Source organism: Hippocampus guttulatus, chromosome 7 (assembly GCF_054856545.1).
Source record: "Hippocampus guttulatus isolate MCC_2025c chromosome 7, RoL_Hgut_1.0, whole genome shotgun sequence".
NCBI lineage: Eukaryota > Metazoa > Chordata > Actinopteri > Syngnathiformes > Syngnathidae > Hippocampus > Hippocampus guttulatus.
In genome coordinates this window covers 23,479,468-23,495,042 of record NC_141267.1, presented here as the reverse complement: position 1 = coordinate 23,495,042, position 15,575 = coordinate 23,479,468, and the positions used below count along the sequence as shown (strand labels likewise).

The window sequence follows — 15,575 nt, the reverse complement described above, 5'->3', positions numbered from 1 at the left end:
TCATTTTAATTGTGTTAAAATATAGAGAAGTGAAGTTGATTCAATGCGTAATTTCTTCCTTTGGCTTGTTTTATTGAATCGTCTCTTGCTCTTTCTCTGTTTATTTGAAATAAACTCATCTCACCCACCCGTAATTATTTTCACATTTCTGCCAAAACATTTATGTTGATTCACGTTTATTTTTATCTTGTGAATCATTTTGTCCAACTTTTGTTTCACAATTTCCACAATATTTAATTTAAACAGCTGGGATAGGGTCCAGTACGCCCCCCCCCACCCCGCGGTCCTGTTCAGGATAATTGGTGTTGAAAATGGATGGTTGGAAATACAGTATAATATAATCGGGAAAAAAAAGCACCGGAAGGTAAGAACCTCATTTCCCAGCAGCCTTTGCGGTGCTGCCGTAAATCGTCTCCTGTGTGTCGACCTTCTACGTTCTTTTGGTTGAGTGACTTAACGCAGCATGGCGAGCAAGGAGCCCAACGTAAGACATTCAAACCTTTCAACTTTCGCTTACTAACTTCATTTATTGGTCCTGAAACGTTATGGGCGTCTCGGGTGGATGTGACTAACGTGCGTTTGGACGAAAAGCTCCGCTGAAACAGTCAGTGAGGTAGCTAGCTCGCTCGCTAGCATGCCGCTCTGCTTAGCGGCGCGATGCGCGAACTTTCTGCGGGCTTTTCATCAAGGTCACGTTGCTTGCGATTTCATCATGAAAAGTCAAACTTTTATCACACAGTCGAATGAGTAAAAGAGGACATTCAGCTGCGTCTTGACTCGCTCCGTGTCGATGTTGTCCTCTCAGGTTTGAGATGTGCTCTCCTGTTGTCTCGTCGTCCGTGCGTTTAGTCAGCCGACGAGCCGATATAAGAGCTCGGGATGGAAGGTGCGCTTTCACATTTGTCACGATGGAAGATGTGCGTCGTCGTCTCTGTAGTAACATTTATTGGAGTTTGAATGTATGTTCTGGTCGCAAATAGTCAACGTTATCTCTAAAACGCACTCGTATGAATAAGCCTCCTACTACATTCTATTTTCCTACACTCTGTTTTCTGACAATGTGATTTTCATTCAAGACAGTTTAAAATTTGAATATGTCCCCTATTTCCCCTAATATCCATTGCGAGACTAATAAAGGTTTTCTTATCTTATTTTTGTATCATTTTCATCCCACCCCCATTTGTTTTTAACTCATTCATTGTTTTGAAAAATTCCGAACATTGTTTGTCTTGTCATTTTGTTGCAATAGTTTTCTTGATTTGAAACAAATATCTTCCCGTAAGCGTTTGCCGTCTCTCCTACTCACCCAATATTTATAGCATATTTTTCTATTTTACCTAATACGTTGTTACTTTTTTAATCTCTCATTGTAAATGCCCCCCCCCCCCCCTATTTTGAATCCATTTCATGTTGTACTGATTGCCGTTCCGTTTCAGTGGTTGGTCCAGAATCTCCGGGACATGATGGGTCGCATGGCGGGCTCGTCGGGCGGCAGGGGCGCCGGACTTGGAATCAAGCTGCTGCTCGGCGCCGGCGCCTTGGCATACGGCGTCAAAGAAGCCACATACACCGGTCCGCCTTTACGTGTTTTTTCGGATGAAGCATCAACTTTGTTGAGATGAGGGGACAAGTACTCGCAGTCTTCAATGAAGAAGCAGTACGGTTCCCCTCTATTTTCAGCAGAAGAAATTGCCGCCGCTCTGCTAATGTCCGCATCGTTTCTGTGTGTAGTGGAGGGCGGACACCGAGCGGTGGTGTTCAACAGGATCGGTGGCATGCAGATGGACACGGTGCTGGCTGAGGGCCTTCATTTCAGGTGACGCCCGCCACTTAGCTGCCCGGTCCGCGGCGTCACCCGGGCGATGCCTGCGCAACTCGCACCTCACTGTCTTTCTGTGCGCGTGCGTGCGTGCGTGTTAGGATCCCGTGGTTCCAGTACCCCATCATCTATGACATCAGAGCCAAGCCCAGAAAGATCTCCTCGCTGACCGGTAGCAAAGGTAACGAGACACGATGACACACGCGGTGCGGGGCTGGAAGCAGACCGACTGTTACGTCGCAGCGGGGGCGACACTCTTGCAACACGGCGCACGTACGCGCATGAGCAACCAAAGTCCGTTTTTCATTGAGAGCCGTTACTGCGCCGGCTAGACCTGCAGATGGTGAACATTGCGGTGAGGGTGCTGTCGCGTCCGTTGGCGTCCAATCTTCCCATCATGTACCAGCGTCTGGGCAAAGACTATGACGAGCGGGTGCTGCCCTCCATCGTCAACGAGGTCCTCAAGTCGGTGGTGGCCAAGTTCAACGCCTCGCAGCTCATCACGCAAAGAGCGCAGGTGCGCCCGTCTCGCCCAGCCGAGTTGATTTCCGCACGCGTCCGCCCGCCCCGCGTCCACAAAAGCGCCTTTGTGCTGCCGCAGGTGTCGCTGTTGGTGCGCAGGGACCTTTTCGAGCGTGCCAAAGACTTCAACATCATCCTGGATGACGTGTCCATCACGGAGCTGAGCTTCAGCAGCCAGTACACCGCCGCCGTCGAGGCCAAGCAAGTTGGTAGGGATCCGCTTTGCTTCAGAAAAGTTAAAAAAAAAAAAAAAAAAGGACTGGGGAGGTTCACGGCAAACTCAAGAAGAACTCGCCAAGAGCTTCAACAATAGGTTCACCAATTGACATCAACCAAAATAGGCTGAACCTTCCTTGCTTTTCGCCACGAATCGAGTCGCCTGAAAACCAAAGCAATATTTCCCGGAGGAAATAAAGGACATGCAATAATCCTTTCCCGACACAAATACATGAGCAAAAAACACATTCGATCGAGTTTCGCGATTGCCGACGTCCAAAAACTGTCCGACAGGAATAGAAATGTCTAATGATGTGGATAAAAGAACGTTTGACTTGGACATTTAGTTGTCCGATTCATTGACCGATTAGTCAGTTATGAAAACAGTCGTTAGTTGCCGCCTTACAGCATTCAAGTCAAGAGTTTGTCTGCGTGATATGACGTCGGACAAATCCTTATCTCGAGCTGTCATGTTTCCCTCGAGCAAGTGCAAGCCGTCAGTCAGCTCCCGCCGTCTGTGTGTGTGTGCGCGTGTGCGTGTGCAGCTCAGCAAGAGGCGCAAAGGGCTCAGTTCTACGTGGAGAAAGCCAAACAGGACCAACGACAGAAGATCATCCAAGCAGAAGGAGAAGCCGAGGCCGCCAGGATGGTAAGACACGGGACGTGGCCTCGCGCTTGGGGGGGGGTGACCTGACATGCTGTAATTGGCTAAGACGAACATGCAGGTTTTTGCCAGGGGGGGGAAGCAGACAAAAAACCCCAAATTGAGGGAGGGTATTCTACACTGCTCTGAGGTTGTCGTTCAAGTCAGCTGTATCGTCAAATATGCTCTAGGTACAACATAGTGCGCAGGTGACCACAGTGCAAACATGCAGTGCGGCGAAACACACCCACAGCTAAAAATAAGGGCGGCAAAACTGAAAAGACAGAAGACATAAATATAGAGATATAAACAAATCAAAACAATCAAGAGCAATCAACAGTCAACACACCGTTTAAGCGGATATCAAATGCTGAGGGGGGGGGCGGGGTCAGAGCCAGACTTTCATTCCAACCTGTCACATCTCTTCATGTTACATATTTATGCAATCTTTTTTTTTTTTTTTTTGGGGGGTAAATAAAATAAGTAATTCATGTCTCGCGTTGTACTACGTTTCCCGTATTACATCGGGGGCGTTTGCGGCAGTCCAGCTGAATAAGAGGCTCGTTGCCAGCTAACTTGCGGATGTTCTTCTACGTCTTGTCGCGCGCACACAGGAGGCATGCAAATTTGGAGGGAACGTCGGTCTACAGCTCTTTGCCGCCGTTAATATGTGAACAGAAGCGCATGTGGAATGACTTTGAGAGGCCTCAGGATGCGGCCCCGTCTGTGCCGTGCAAGTGTCGTTGCTTCTCTACGGCCACTAGGTGGTGTCATGACACCGTTTTCTTTTTATAAGCACTTTCACAACAGCTGCAGCCATCGCCAAACGTTTTACAGGACCCATAAACAATGCTACAGTCGTTACAAACCAACCATTTAAATTGAGGCTCGTCTCTCGGCCCCCGTACGTGCAGAGAAAGATCTGCTTTTCACTGGTCTGTCGAATACACTGGAAATGGCAATAGTGGCTATGTCGCAATCGCAGCCGTTCGGGCGACTCGGTCGCAAATATTTTTGGAGAGTGGCCATGTGAAGTCCCTCTTGTCAATTACTTTGTAGCGCCAAATAAAGGGGATACAAGCATGTTCACCTGTTGCCATGACATGGTCGAGATAACAACCGTCCCCCCCCCCCCCCCCCCCCCGTTCCTAAAAGGAAGTCTGTGCCAGCTCCCTATTAATTTGTGTGTCCGTGTGTGATTTTTATTTTTTAGCTGGGTCAAGCCGTCACCAAAAATCCCGGCTACCTGAAGCTGAGACGCATCCGAGCTGCTCAGACCATCGCCAAGACGGTCGGTCACTCACCCTTTATCCAACGTTTGAACCCAACACCGTTGGGACGGCAAGAGTTTGGATGATTTTGACAAGGAGCCGCTCCTGACGAGTGACGTTGTCGACGACGATTGTTAAGATTGTGATGATGATTATGACTGGTATGGAGGGTGGCCACGACAGGGATAATTGTGAGGAGGAGGAGGATGACGACAGTGATGAGGGTTAGGGGCTGACCAATATGGCTTTTCTGAGGGTGTTTCCGATACTTGTCAGAGGGGGGGGGGAATGGGATTGCCGACCAATTAGCTGATTCATTTAAAAAATATATCCATCCGTCCATTATCAAAACGTACCGAGTAAAATAACGTCTGGTGACGAAGTAACTATAGGATGTTTTGGTCCCTCAAGGCCGACGCAACCAAGATAAGAATAATAGGAATCACTTTTGACTTTGCAACAAGGAGTCATTTTCAAGTCCGAAACCGTGACAAAACGGATGCACTTATCCATCCCTAAATGTCGGCGGTATCGAAGGAGTGACGTGACCGTGAAGTGGCCGCTTGCGAATCAAAAGACGCTCCGGTCGCGTTTTGAAGCATCTTTCGCTTTTCAAAAGTTTTTCGTCCAGAAACGTTGGTCGCGCACAAGCTGAAACTGAAACGGTTGCGACGCGCCGATCTGCCACGAATTGGCGCTGTGCAGAGAGCCCTGCCAAAACTGGGCCATCACGTCACAGGGTCAGGAAAGGCGCCGATGGGATTGAATGGAGTCAGAGCTCCATCTAGTGGACAGACGGCTCACGTAGATGCTTCTGATGCTTCTGGCGATGAACTTGTGACAACAATGACGACGTCGATTCCCGTGCCGACGTTGATGGCGCCGATGTGGCCCTCCAGGTGTCGACGTCGCAGAACAGAGTGTATCTGGATGCTGACAGTCTGATGCTCGACCTGCAGAACAAGACCTTGTTTAACAAGTGAGTGAACAAACCCGCCGCCAATTACAGCCACGAATGCAAAGAAATTGTGACAAACGCTTTCCAACATGAATGTTGAGGATTCAACATTGTGGCTTCGGGCCATGCATGGTTTTGTTTTTTATTTTTTGTGACTGCGACCCTCCCCGCTGCCTTGCATGATCCCTCCGCGCGTTTCTTAACGCCACCCGTAACGCGTTCCAACTTTGCGTCTCCTATTCTACTCGGGCTGCAGCGATTGAATACTTTGAGTAATTTCCCCGAGTACCCCATTGAATCATTTTGTCATTGGATTGATAAGGGAAAGATTTCCCCGTATTCAAGGAAGAATCACGACACAAAAGCAAGTGTGCTCTTGTCCCGCACAGTGACAGATGTGTTGCGTTTTCATGCGCGGGTGGTGACTGGGGCCCCGCCCAGGTGGAATGGTTAACAGACCATTATTATTATTTTTTTTTAATGATCTGAACTGGGGTAAGTTTGCTAAAGATCCCTTTTTACTTGACTGCATTTGAGAGCGATGACCGCAGCTTGTTCGGCGCCTCTTTGCATCGATCGGTGTTGAAAGAAGCAGAAAAAAAAGTGGTTGCCCTACATTTGTGCACTTCTTTTCTGCTCTTATTTCAGCATTGGCTTTAACACGTATGATTGAATCGGGATCAAGTACTTACAAATTGAGGACTTTGGTACTTGATTTTTTTCCCCACAGTTAACTCTCCTCACTGGTAAGTTTATTTGAGTACTTTTGCTTAAGTTAAAAAGAGAGAGCGAGTTCTCCATCCACCACCGGGTGCCTGGCCTGGCGAGTGACGTGGGAGTCGGCGAGCCGTCGTGGCCGCAGCTGTCGGCTCGCATTACAATCAATTGGAGAGCTTGATTGTCTGAGGAAGCGGCTGCCATCGCGCCGCCGCCAACGCCGGTCCCTGTGGAAACGGTTTTCCCGCTGACCTTTGACCGCAACCTATGCTGTAGTCCATCTGTCGTCGGAGTCATTGAGCGGATGGTTTCAGTCCGACGTTCTGGAGCTCCGGTTCTCGCGCACAATCCCCGCAGAGAACCGCTTTCCCTCCATTGACTTTTCCTTCCCCCTTTTTGTCTTTCAGTTTGTCGTTGGGCCAGAAGAAGTGATGAAGAGGCCCTCGCCTTCGTCACAATTGACCAACGGGCACTCGCCGGCTGCCAGGCCAGCCGGGGGACATCGAACACAAAAGTCGGGAAGTCACTTTGGATTTTGTTTTTGTTTTATTGTGACCTTTGTCGATAAAATAGCAAAGGTTCCGGCGGCGGCGTTGAGCCGTAATGCAAATCAGTCGCTCATGTCTGTTCATTGATGCGTTCAGAAATGGAAAGTGACCTTGTTCAAGACTAGTCGCGTGCGGCTACAAAGGTGACGGCGCAAATTCATTAAATCTTGATGAGGATGATGATTTCAACGTGTCGGCTGCCCGTTTCCGTCGCGGCGCAGAAGCGACGGGGTCGTCTCGGCCGGCGCGCGTGCCTTTCGAGCACTACGTTCGCAAGCTTCATGAAAAATATGTTTTATGTTATCGTTGGGAAAAAAAAAACTCAAATATTTTAAAACCATGTTCAGACATTAACATAAAGGTTTCATGCACAGGCTTTCCACAGTAAAAAACTTAAGTCGTACACCCCCCCCCCCTCCCAAACAACGACAAAGCAGTAAAAAGTGTCATCATAAAAATACAGAAATAAAACTAAAGTTCATTGATATTGACAGATGAGTTAGGTTATTGGGAACAGACTCTCGGGAGACCGGCCAAAGTGCCTTCTGCTCATTCAAGGATTCCGAGAGTTGAGGTGATTTTTTCCCCCCCACCCCCCAATCCAATAAAATTAGACGGAGACTGTAGCTAAACGTTCGGTAACTCCATTCTTGGAAACATTTGCTGACTCAGCTCGGCCAACCTGGATCCGGTTGTTCAAGCGCAACGAGTAGTAAGCGCCGCGCCTCAAAGTGCCGCCGCAAAGACGCGCCCAGCGCGGAGCCTGCGCAGGCCACGGCAGGTCCGCGGCGGGTCCTCCTGGAATTTGGCTCGACGTGTCTGAACGTGCGTGGAACTCGTTTACCTCGGCTGTGTGATCCTCTCAGACATTCCGCTTGACTTCGTCTATCCCGTCTTTTTACAGATGCCGTTCCACCCGAATGATGCGCCGCAAATATTAACGTCTTGCCGCGGGTGGTTTCTGCAATTGCTAATCAAAACTTGCCCATCATGCACTAAGTTTCGGAACCTCTTTCAAGTGCTGTACTAAAAGAAGGCCCGGACTCATGTCTCCAGCGTTCGCTCGCCCAGTTAAAACACACCAAAAATTCTTGATGCTTCTATTTCCCGCGACGATAAAGTGTTCCAATCGGGCACTTCCCGGAGGTTCAAAGCAAGGTTCTTCTTCGGGCCCCGATTTCTACAATAGTTGCCGTGGTGCGGAACCCGAAATAGTGCCGTGTGAAGTTAAGTTGGACTTTGAATTGCTGGCGAGGAGTCCAGGGCCAGTTGACGTTGGAGATCCGCTCCGAGCTTTTGGACTTGTCTCTCTGCAGTACTTTTCTTCTCCTCCTCCTCGTCTTTTCACCCTTGCTTTGCTCCACTTTTTCCATTTTTCATTTTGCAGCTTGGGAAAAAGGCCGACTCCCCCTTTTCTCCTCTGCTCTCCCCTCCCACATGTGACATACTCTCATGCATTCATGACCACTTGTCGTGAAATGAAGCGGTCAAATAACAGCACTTCCCAGCTGCTCTGATGTTGCCGCTCGGAACGAGTAATCATTCGAAAATCATTTTGCTGAGTATATTTAAAAGCACGACTGCCTTGACTTACAAGTGCCCCGACTTACAAATGTTTCCAGTTCGGAGCCTTCGGTTGCGCCGTTTATTTTTGTTGTTGCAAAAATACCTTTAATTGGGGTGGGGGGGGGGGGGGTAACAACAGCAGTTGAGGGGCTATGATGCCCTGGCATGTGGGCAAGCAGAGCTAGTTGCCGATGAACTTTGAGCCGTTTATTGAAGAGGCGCAAATGCAAAATGACAGCCCTCGCAAGGAGCATGGAGGAGACTGTCACCCTTGCTCCAGGCTTCTGTGGTCACTCAAAGCCAAGCCTTCTTGAACACAAATGCTCATTTAAAAACCGCTCATCTCTTTACATTTTCACAAGTTTCATTATTTATACATTTTAAAGTGCGGTGCTGTTTTTGTTATGGAAGAATTGTAGCAAAAAATTGCGATGCTTGCAAAGTTTGATGGCACTTTGATGGGGAAGACTGATTTGCGATGAGTAAATTGAGTATTAAACTTTGGTTACGGAGCTAATTCAACTCGTAAGTCAAGGTACCCCTATCTGTGTATGCAGGTCAACAGTTGGAAAGCCAGTTTTGAACTCTGAAAATAATGAATTGACTTAAGAAACCTTTTGATTGATGGTCATCTTGTGCTACCGATCTCGTCGCGGTAAAGTAAGTCTGCCGCCCCCTGCTGATTGACTGCAAAAAGGCTGGAACCAGCTTTTACGACTCTTGCGCGTCTCGTTCCGTCTATATACGTTGCGAGGTGGATTTTCTCTCCTTCACCTTTGTGGAAATATTTACTATGACCTGCCAATGTTTGAGTTTGTCGCGTAAAACCAAGGAAAAGTAGAAAGTCGTCATGAATCCGCGGTACGCCCGGTACAGTATTTCCTTTCACCCACAGTCACCGCCCACCGCGGTGCTGATGATTGACACCCGCGTTGGCCACTCACCGTGCGCAAAGCGTCAGCTTTACGTTCGCTTCAGTAGACGGACCAATCACGAGCCGCTCGAGGAAGCTTCAAACGCCACACGACCGAGGCGTGCGGCCATCTTGGTGAGGTACCATGAAATCGCCACAACCGCCACCTTGGTGAGGGACATAAGCAACAAGCCGTCAACTGTCGCCGTTTCTCAGCGAATAGATTCTTGTTGAATTCCAACCAGGCAACATTTACACACTTGACCTGATATTTTCTCTTTCCCGTGAGCTTTTTTGGGACACTTTATGCCGAATCTGGCGTTACTATGGCTTTTGCGATACACCCCGCCCTCAAGTCTGTCCTACTTTGCCTCGCACATGAGCGCGCGCGCGCGCACACACACAGACACACGGTCTCTTTTTGTTAAATAAAGCCAGATACAAATAGAAGATGCGCGTTTAAGTGTCAGAGTAGAAAGTCAATAGTTGGAGTCGAGCACATACGTTCGTGACATATTGGTGTGGTTGTGATGGGACCAGTAGTGCTGCAGCACGTTACATGCCTCTAACAGTAACGAAGTCGTCAGTAAAAGTGCAGCAGTTGTCGTAAAGCTTGCAACGGCGGAGCAGCGGGATTTCTTGGGCGGCCTGAGACGTGTGCTTGTTTCCTCTCGTGCCACAGTGAGGTCATGTGACCCAAAAAGTCGTTATTTCGCAAATCTAGCAGCAACACTTGAAACAAAAACACACTTGATTTTGCATGCATGCAAAAATGCGCCCACGGCGAGTCATTAAAGTCACCGTAGTGTGAACAAACGTTTACAGTCTGTGCGATTATTATGGGATTAGCGCAGCCAAGCGCGTGCACGTGACTGTTTTTTTTTTTGTCACACATGTCAACGTTTTTTGCACGGCGGCTACGCGCGGGCCCGTGCGTGCGCGCGTGCGTGGGTGGCACACTTTTTGGGCAACAAGGGAGGCGCGTCCATTGTTTGGCGGAGACCAATCGGCGGTCGAGTTTGGCCGGAGCGCGCTCGACCAATGGGAGCGCGTTCTCCGCTCTGCGCGCCCCGCCCACCTGCCATATAAAACCGCGCGCGGCAGACGAACGGTAGGGTGCACGCGCAACTCCGGGGGACTACCGAGGCTCTCCAAGTGGAAATCGGAATCTTCATCCTCCTCCTTCATCCTCGCCATCGTCCTGTTGCTAATCTCTGCGACTGCCTTTCTTGTTTGCTAGCCCGAAAAACAAGAAGACGAAGAAGATGGCGGACAGCAAAGTGGAGAGCGGCAGCGAGTTGAGCGCCAAGGTGAGACGCGCACGCGCACCCTTGAATAATGAAGAATTGAACATGCTGCAGGACAAGCGCGTGCGCGCACACGCGCGTCCGTCATTTAGCGCTTGCAGCATCTTTTGCAAATGTGTGCAGCATTTTGAGTCGTCGTAAATAATCCCACAGTTGATGATGATGATGATGATGGTGCCGATGACGAAGTGCGTGCGCGCGTGTGTGAGACGCGCGTTACGTGGGAATTGAGAGCGGATTTGGCGCTCAGAGCCTCTTAAAGTGAACAAGAGCAAAAAGAAGACGCGCGACGCCTTCTCTTCCTTTCCAATCAAACCGTAAACATGATTGACAACCACAATCAAAAGCTTCTCCAAACGTGGCTTCCGTGCGTGTTTGGGTGGTGTTGCGCTGCTGGTGCTTCCGCCCTCCCCCGCGTCACGGCGGCGGCGGCTTCGGCTCACAGGCGGGCGAGCAGGCATGAGTGTAGCCGCCACCGGAGCGTCGGCGCCACCGCGGAGCTTCACCAAGTCGCGCGCGCACGCGCGCTCACAACAGGAAGCAGCATCCTGTCTGGAGGATGTGCAGGGGGTGTTTTGGGAGTCGCAAGAGACTTGATTGGGGTCTCCGAAGCATATTTTAACTTTGAGTCCACACGAGGGCGCCGTTTACTCTCACGCCGGACTGAAAAGGCGCAAAAGAAAGCCGGCATGAAAGAAAAAAAAACGTTTCAAGAGACGTTGGTGTGGCTGTGCAGCAGTGTCAGGCGACGTCACAAATTAAATTTTCACAATCAAGTCAGAAGTGTGGCGTTCAGAGTTGGTGTCAGGTGACATCCACTCTGACATTGTGAACTGCTGGGAGTTGGAGTCTGGGCGTGTCTGTAGTGTTTTGGTGGTGTGTGTGTGTGTGTGTGTGTTGTGCCCCCCGCCCACCTCACCAGTCAGTCTGCTGCTCTGCTCCAGTCTGGTCTGGTATCAGCTTTCAGCAGCCAGAGCACAGTGGGAGGGACTTGGGAGCATGCGGCCAATCGGAGCCCAGGGACTGAGAGCCCAACCTGTCCCCGAAAAAGGAAACTCCCGCCCTGCCTCCTAATCCAGGAAGCACATGTTTACCTTCCGCATGATATACATACATAAATACACACACACACAGAAATTTAATATTCACTTAATGGTTTGTTCTGTAACATGTCAGAAGAACGTCGGAAAAATGTGGATTATTTTTTCCAATGGGGAAGCGGATGGTTGTAAATTTTGTATTTTGGGAAAAAAAATCAGCCTGCTTTCATGCAGGACTCCAGAAATCAAAGAATATTGACCGTTCAGATGTTTAAATTCTGAAGACTGGGATAACTATAAGTCAAACAAGGTCCGTAAACAACTTATATACACTTAGAAAATACATGGCATATTTGATGTGACTGTGTACACGAAATCAAGTTGTTGATGAAGGCTAGTGTTGCATTTAAGTGGACATCAAGTTGTGAACACGACTGGTGTGTGCAAGAACATTATGAGAATGTTGCTAAACAGGAATGATACATTCAAGTGGACAAGAAGCCGTCGGTGAACGCAACTGTTTTGTTCCAAGTGCACATAAACAGCTCGATCCGCATGTGTTGCATTCAAGTGATGTGATGGGTTTGCTAAACATTTATGTGACGTTAAGATTCTGTGGACGCTTAGTGTTGCGTTCAAGTGCACGTTAAAGTGTGGGTGGAAAAAAAAGCTTGTCGTGTTCAAGTGTTTGTGGACATCTGTGATGTGTTCAAGTGTCGGTGATAGAAGAGGACATTCGAGGCTCACTGTGTGTGTGTGTTTGTGTTTTTATTTCCTTTCAGGAGTTGAAGGAGAAGAAAACTGTGGAGGAAAAGAACGGCGACGACACCACCGCCAACGGAAAAACGGTGAGACAGCGGCTCCTCTTCATCATCTTCCTCTCCCAGTGGGAACATCACTCCGGTGTGTGCGCGTGCCTGTGTGTCAGGACGAGGAGAACGGGGAGCAGGACAACGAGGCGGAGGATGACGACGATGTAGGGGACGAGGAAGAAGAGGACGGCGAGGGTGCGAAGCATCGCACACGCGCGCAAACATGCAGACGAAATTACACACTGACTGTTGCACACACAAAAACAAGGACACGCGTACAAACAAGCACACAAAAAACAACAACAACAAAAAACCTGTGCACAATTTCACATCCGCAGTTACAAAAACAAACTCTTCAGACGGAAACACGTGTGTGTGTGTGTGTGTGTGTCCAGGTGAGGAAGAGGACGAAGAGGACGATGACCTGGTCACACCCACAGGGAAGAGAACAGCTGAGGATGACGATGATGATGATGAAGATGACGAGGTGAGCAAGATTAAGATTAAGAACGTCAACGTCAGATTTTGTTTTTGAATTGAGGTACTAAGTTCTAAATTAACTTTATGGTCAAGTATGGAGTATCCAGTTTGTATTGCAGCAAACGGAATCAAAATTAATTTCATTGTATTTCAGTGCAGAAAAGGTTCTTTTTGGCAGCACCTCTGACTGTTCAATCACCTACATTGACCGACACAAGTGATGAGTCGGTCGCGAACGAGCCGGTACAAAGAGTCACTCTTTGAAGTGAACGATGAGCCGTTTTTAGCCGAAAAAAACGACCATGTATAGTAAGGCATTTTTAGTGGAAAAAAAAACGACCATGTATAGAAAGGCGTTTTTAGACAAAAAAAAAACGACCATGTACAGTCAGGCGTTTTTAGCCGGAAAAAACGACCATGTATAGTAAGCCGTTTTTAGCCGAAAAAAAACGACCATTAATAGTAGTGCATTTTTAGCTGAAAAAAACGACGATGTGTAGTAAGGCGTTTTTAGCCAAAAAAAACGACCATGTATAGTAAGGCGTTTTTAGCGGAAAAAAACAACGATGTGTAGTAAGGCCTTTTTAGCCGAAAAAAACCCCATGTTTAGTAAGGCGTTTTAACCCAAAAAAACAACCATGTCTCGTTCGCCGTTTTTAGCCAAAAATCATGACCATGTGTCGTAAGGCATTTTTAGCCGAAAACCCCCCGAATAAAAACGCCTTACTATATATACATGGTCGTTTTTTTCCGGCTAAAAACGCCTTACTATACATGGTCGTTTTTTTCGGCGAAAATTTTCGTCCAAAAATGCCTTACTATACATGGTAGTTTTTTTTCGGCTAACAATTTCGTCCAAAAATGCCTTACTATACATGGTCATTTTTTTCGTCCAAAAAGGCCTTACTATACATGGTCATTTTTTCGGCTAACAATTTTGTCCAAAAATGCCTTACTATACATGGTCATTTTTTTCATCCAAAAAGGCCTTACTATACATGGTCGTTTTTTTCGGCTAAAAAATTCGTCCAAAAAGGCCTTACTATACATGGTCGTTTTTTTCGCCTAAAATTTTCGTCCAAAAACGCCTTATTTTACATGGTCGTTTTTTTTCGTCCAAAAAGGCCTTACTATACATGGTCGTTTTTTTCGGCTAAAAAGGACTTACTATACATGGTCATTTTTTTCATCCAAAAAGACCTTACTATACATGGTCGTTTTTTTCGGCCAAAAAGGCCTTACTATACGTGGTTGTTTTTTTTCTCGGCGAAAAACGCCTTACGATACAAAAAACGACTTCAATAAGCCTTACTTATCATGTTGGTCTAAGAAAGAAGGGATATGGTTGCAACCTCTGGGGGTTGAACACCCAACCGCCAGTTTGGGACATGGTTTCTCTACCCCTGAGCTACACCACCACATAACTTCTTGTTTGTTTTGTGTTTTCTTCAATGAAGCTGCAAATGGTGGTTAAAGAAAGATGTGACCTTGTTGCAAACACTGGGAATCGAACACCCAACTGCTGGATTTGGGACTTCAGCTTTCTCCCACTGAGCTAACCCACCACAACGAACCTTTGGGTTGTTTTGTGTTTTTCCTCAAATAAGTTGTACATGGTGGTTAAAGAGTAGACATTGTTGCAACAATCAGGGATCGAACACTCAACCTCTGGTGTGGCACTCCATCACGCTACCACTGAGCCAAAGCACCACATAGCACAGAGTTGTGTTTTTTTAATAATCATTGTTTTTTTCGTTCAAAAAGCCCTTACTATACATGGTCCTTTTTTTCGGCAAAAATTTTTGTCCAAAAACGCCTTACTATACATGGTCGTTATTTTAGGGGTGAAAACGCCTTACTATACATGGTCGTTTTTTTTTCGGCTAAAAGCACCTTACTATATATACATGGTCGTTTTTTTTGTCTAAAAACGCCTTACTATACATGGTCGTATTTTTGGGCTAAAAACGCCTTACTATACATGGTCGTTTTTATTTCGGCTAAAAACACCTGACTATACGTGGTCGTTTTTTTCCCGGTTAAAAACGCCTTACGACACATGGTCATTTTTTTCAGCTAAAAACGCCTTACTATATATATGGTCGTTTTTTTTTTTTCGGCTAAAAACACCTGACTACACATGGACTACAAAGAGACAGAAACCGATTCGCCGGCGTTTGTCAAAGGGAGTTATCCCACGTAGTTGAGTCACTTGTCGTTTTTTTTTTTGTCATAAACAGGACGAAGTGGAACGGAAGAAGCAGAAGACGGACAAGTAGACGACAACCACCGTGACGTCCAAACCTCAGTCCTCCCTTCCAAACGTCCGAAAGAGAATTTGTTTGTATTTTTATTTACATTTTATATTTTTGTATATATTGTACGGAGGTCGGCCATCTTGACGAGTATCAAGCGGTGCTCCGAAGAAATTTCAACACCCGGAAAATGTCAGCGTACACAAGCATTCTGTCACACACACACACACAGACACACACACGTTGTGCAGAAACACATTCACAAATGCCCACGCGGGGCGAAGGATGCGTTTAGGTACACCGGGGTGTTGCGGCACTTTGCCGCTTATGTTTTTCGTGCTAGTTTGTCGTAGATGAGCAGGATGTGGCGTGATGTCCTAGTCAGAATGTTTTCATGTCCGTGTTACGTTGTTGGAAAATAAAGTAATTGGATTTTGTCCATTTGGAAGCGTCCTCAATACTTAAAAAAAGATGCCGTTTAAATAAGGCACTGTGCATTTTGTTTTTG

General features: G+C 47.4%; 2 protein-coding genes across 2 annotated transcripts; both read left to right on the top strand.

Moving 5' to 3' along the window:
- Window positions 1-363: 363 nt before the first annotated feature.
- On the top strand, window positions 364-6,877 carry phb2b (prohibitin 2b). Its single transcript, XM_086116227.1, has 10 exons — window positions 364-484; window positions 1,437-1,572; window positions 1,732-1,816; window positions 1,921-2,000; window positions 2,152-2,336; window positions 2,421-2,550; window positions 3,103-3,206; window positions 4,414-4,491; window positions 5,371-5,450; window positions 6,554-6,877. The coding sequence occupies exons 1-10, from the start codon at window positions 464-466 to the stop codon at window positions 6,576-6,578; spliced, it is 924 nt and encodes a 307-aa protein (XP_085972353.1). The 5' UTR covers window positions 364-463; the 3' UTR covers window positions 6,579-6,877.
- Window positions 6,878-10,269: 3,392 nt separating this feature from the next.
- Window positions 10,270-15,504, top strand: ptmaa (prothymosin alpha a). The gene is made up of 5 exons (XM_086115493.1): window positions 10,270-10,483; window positions 12,303-12,368; window positions 12,449-12,527; window positions 12,728-12,819; window positions 15,053-15,504. The coding sequence occupies exons 1-5, from the start codon at window positions 10,439-10,441 to the stop codon at window positions 15,089-15,091; spliced, it is 321 nt and encodes a 106-aa protein (XP_085971619.1). The 5' UTR covers window positions 10,270-10,438; the 3' UTR covers window positions 15,092-15,504.
- The last annotated feature ends 71 nt before the right edge of the window (window positions 15,505-15,575 follow it).

Coding starts and splice junctions, on each gene's coding strand:
- phb2b (XM_086116227.1), top strand. CDS start 464: ATGGCGAGCAAGGAGCCCAAC. Junction 1,573..1,731: donor CAAAGAAGCCACATACACCG/GTCCGCCTTTAC, acceptor TTCTGTGTGTAG/TGGAGGGCGGACACCGAGCG. Junction 5,451..6,553: donor AACAAGACCTTGTTTAACAA/GTGAGTGAACAA, acceptor TTTGTCTTTCAG/TTTGTCGTTGGGCCAGAAGA.
- ptmaa (XM_086115493.1), top strand. CDS start 10,439: ATGGCGGACAGCAAAGTGGAGAGCGGCAGCGAGTTGAGCGCCAAG. Junction 12,369..12,448: donor CCACCGCCAACGGAAAAACG/GTGAGACAGCGG, acceptor CCTGTGTGTCAG/GACGAGGAGAACGGGGAGCA. Junction 12,528..12,727: donor GGAAGAAGAGGACGGCGAGG/GTGCGAAGCATC, acceptor GTGTGTGTCCAG/GTGAGGAAGAGGACGAAGAG.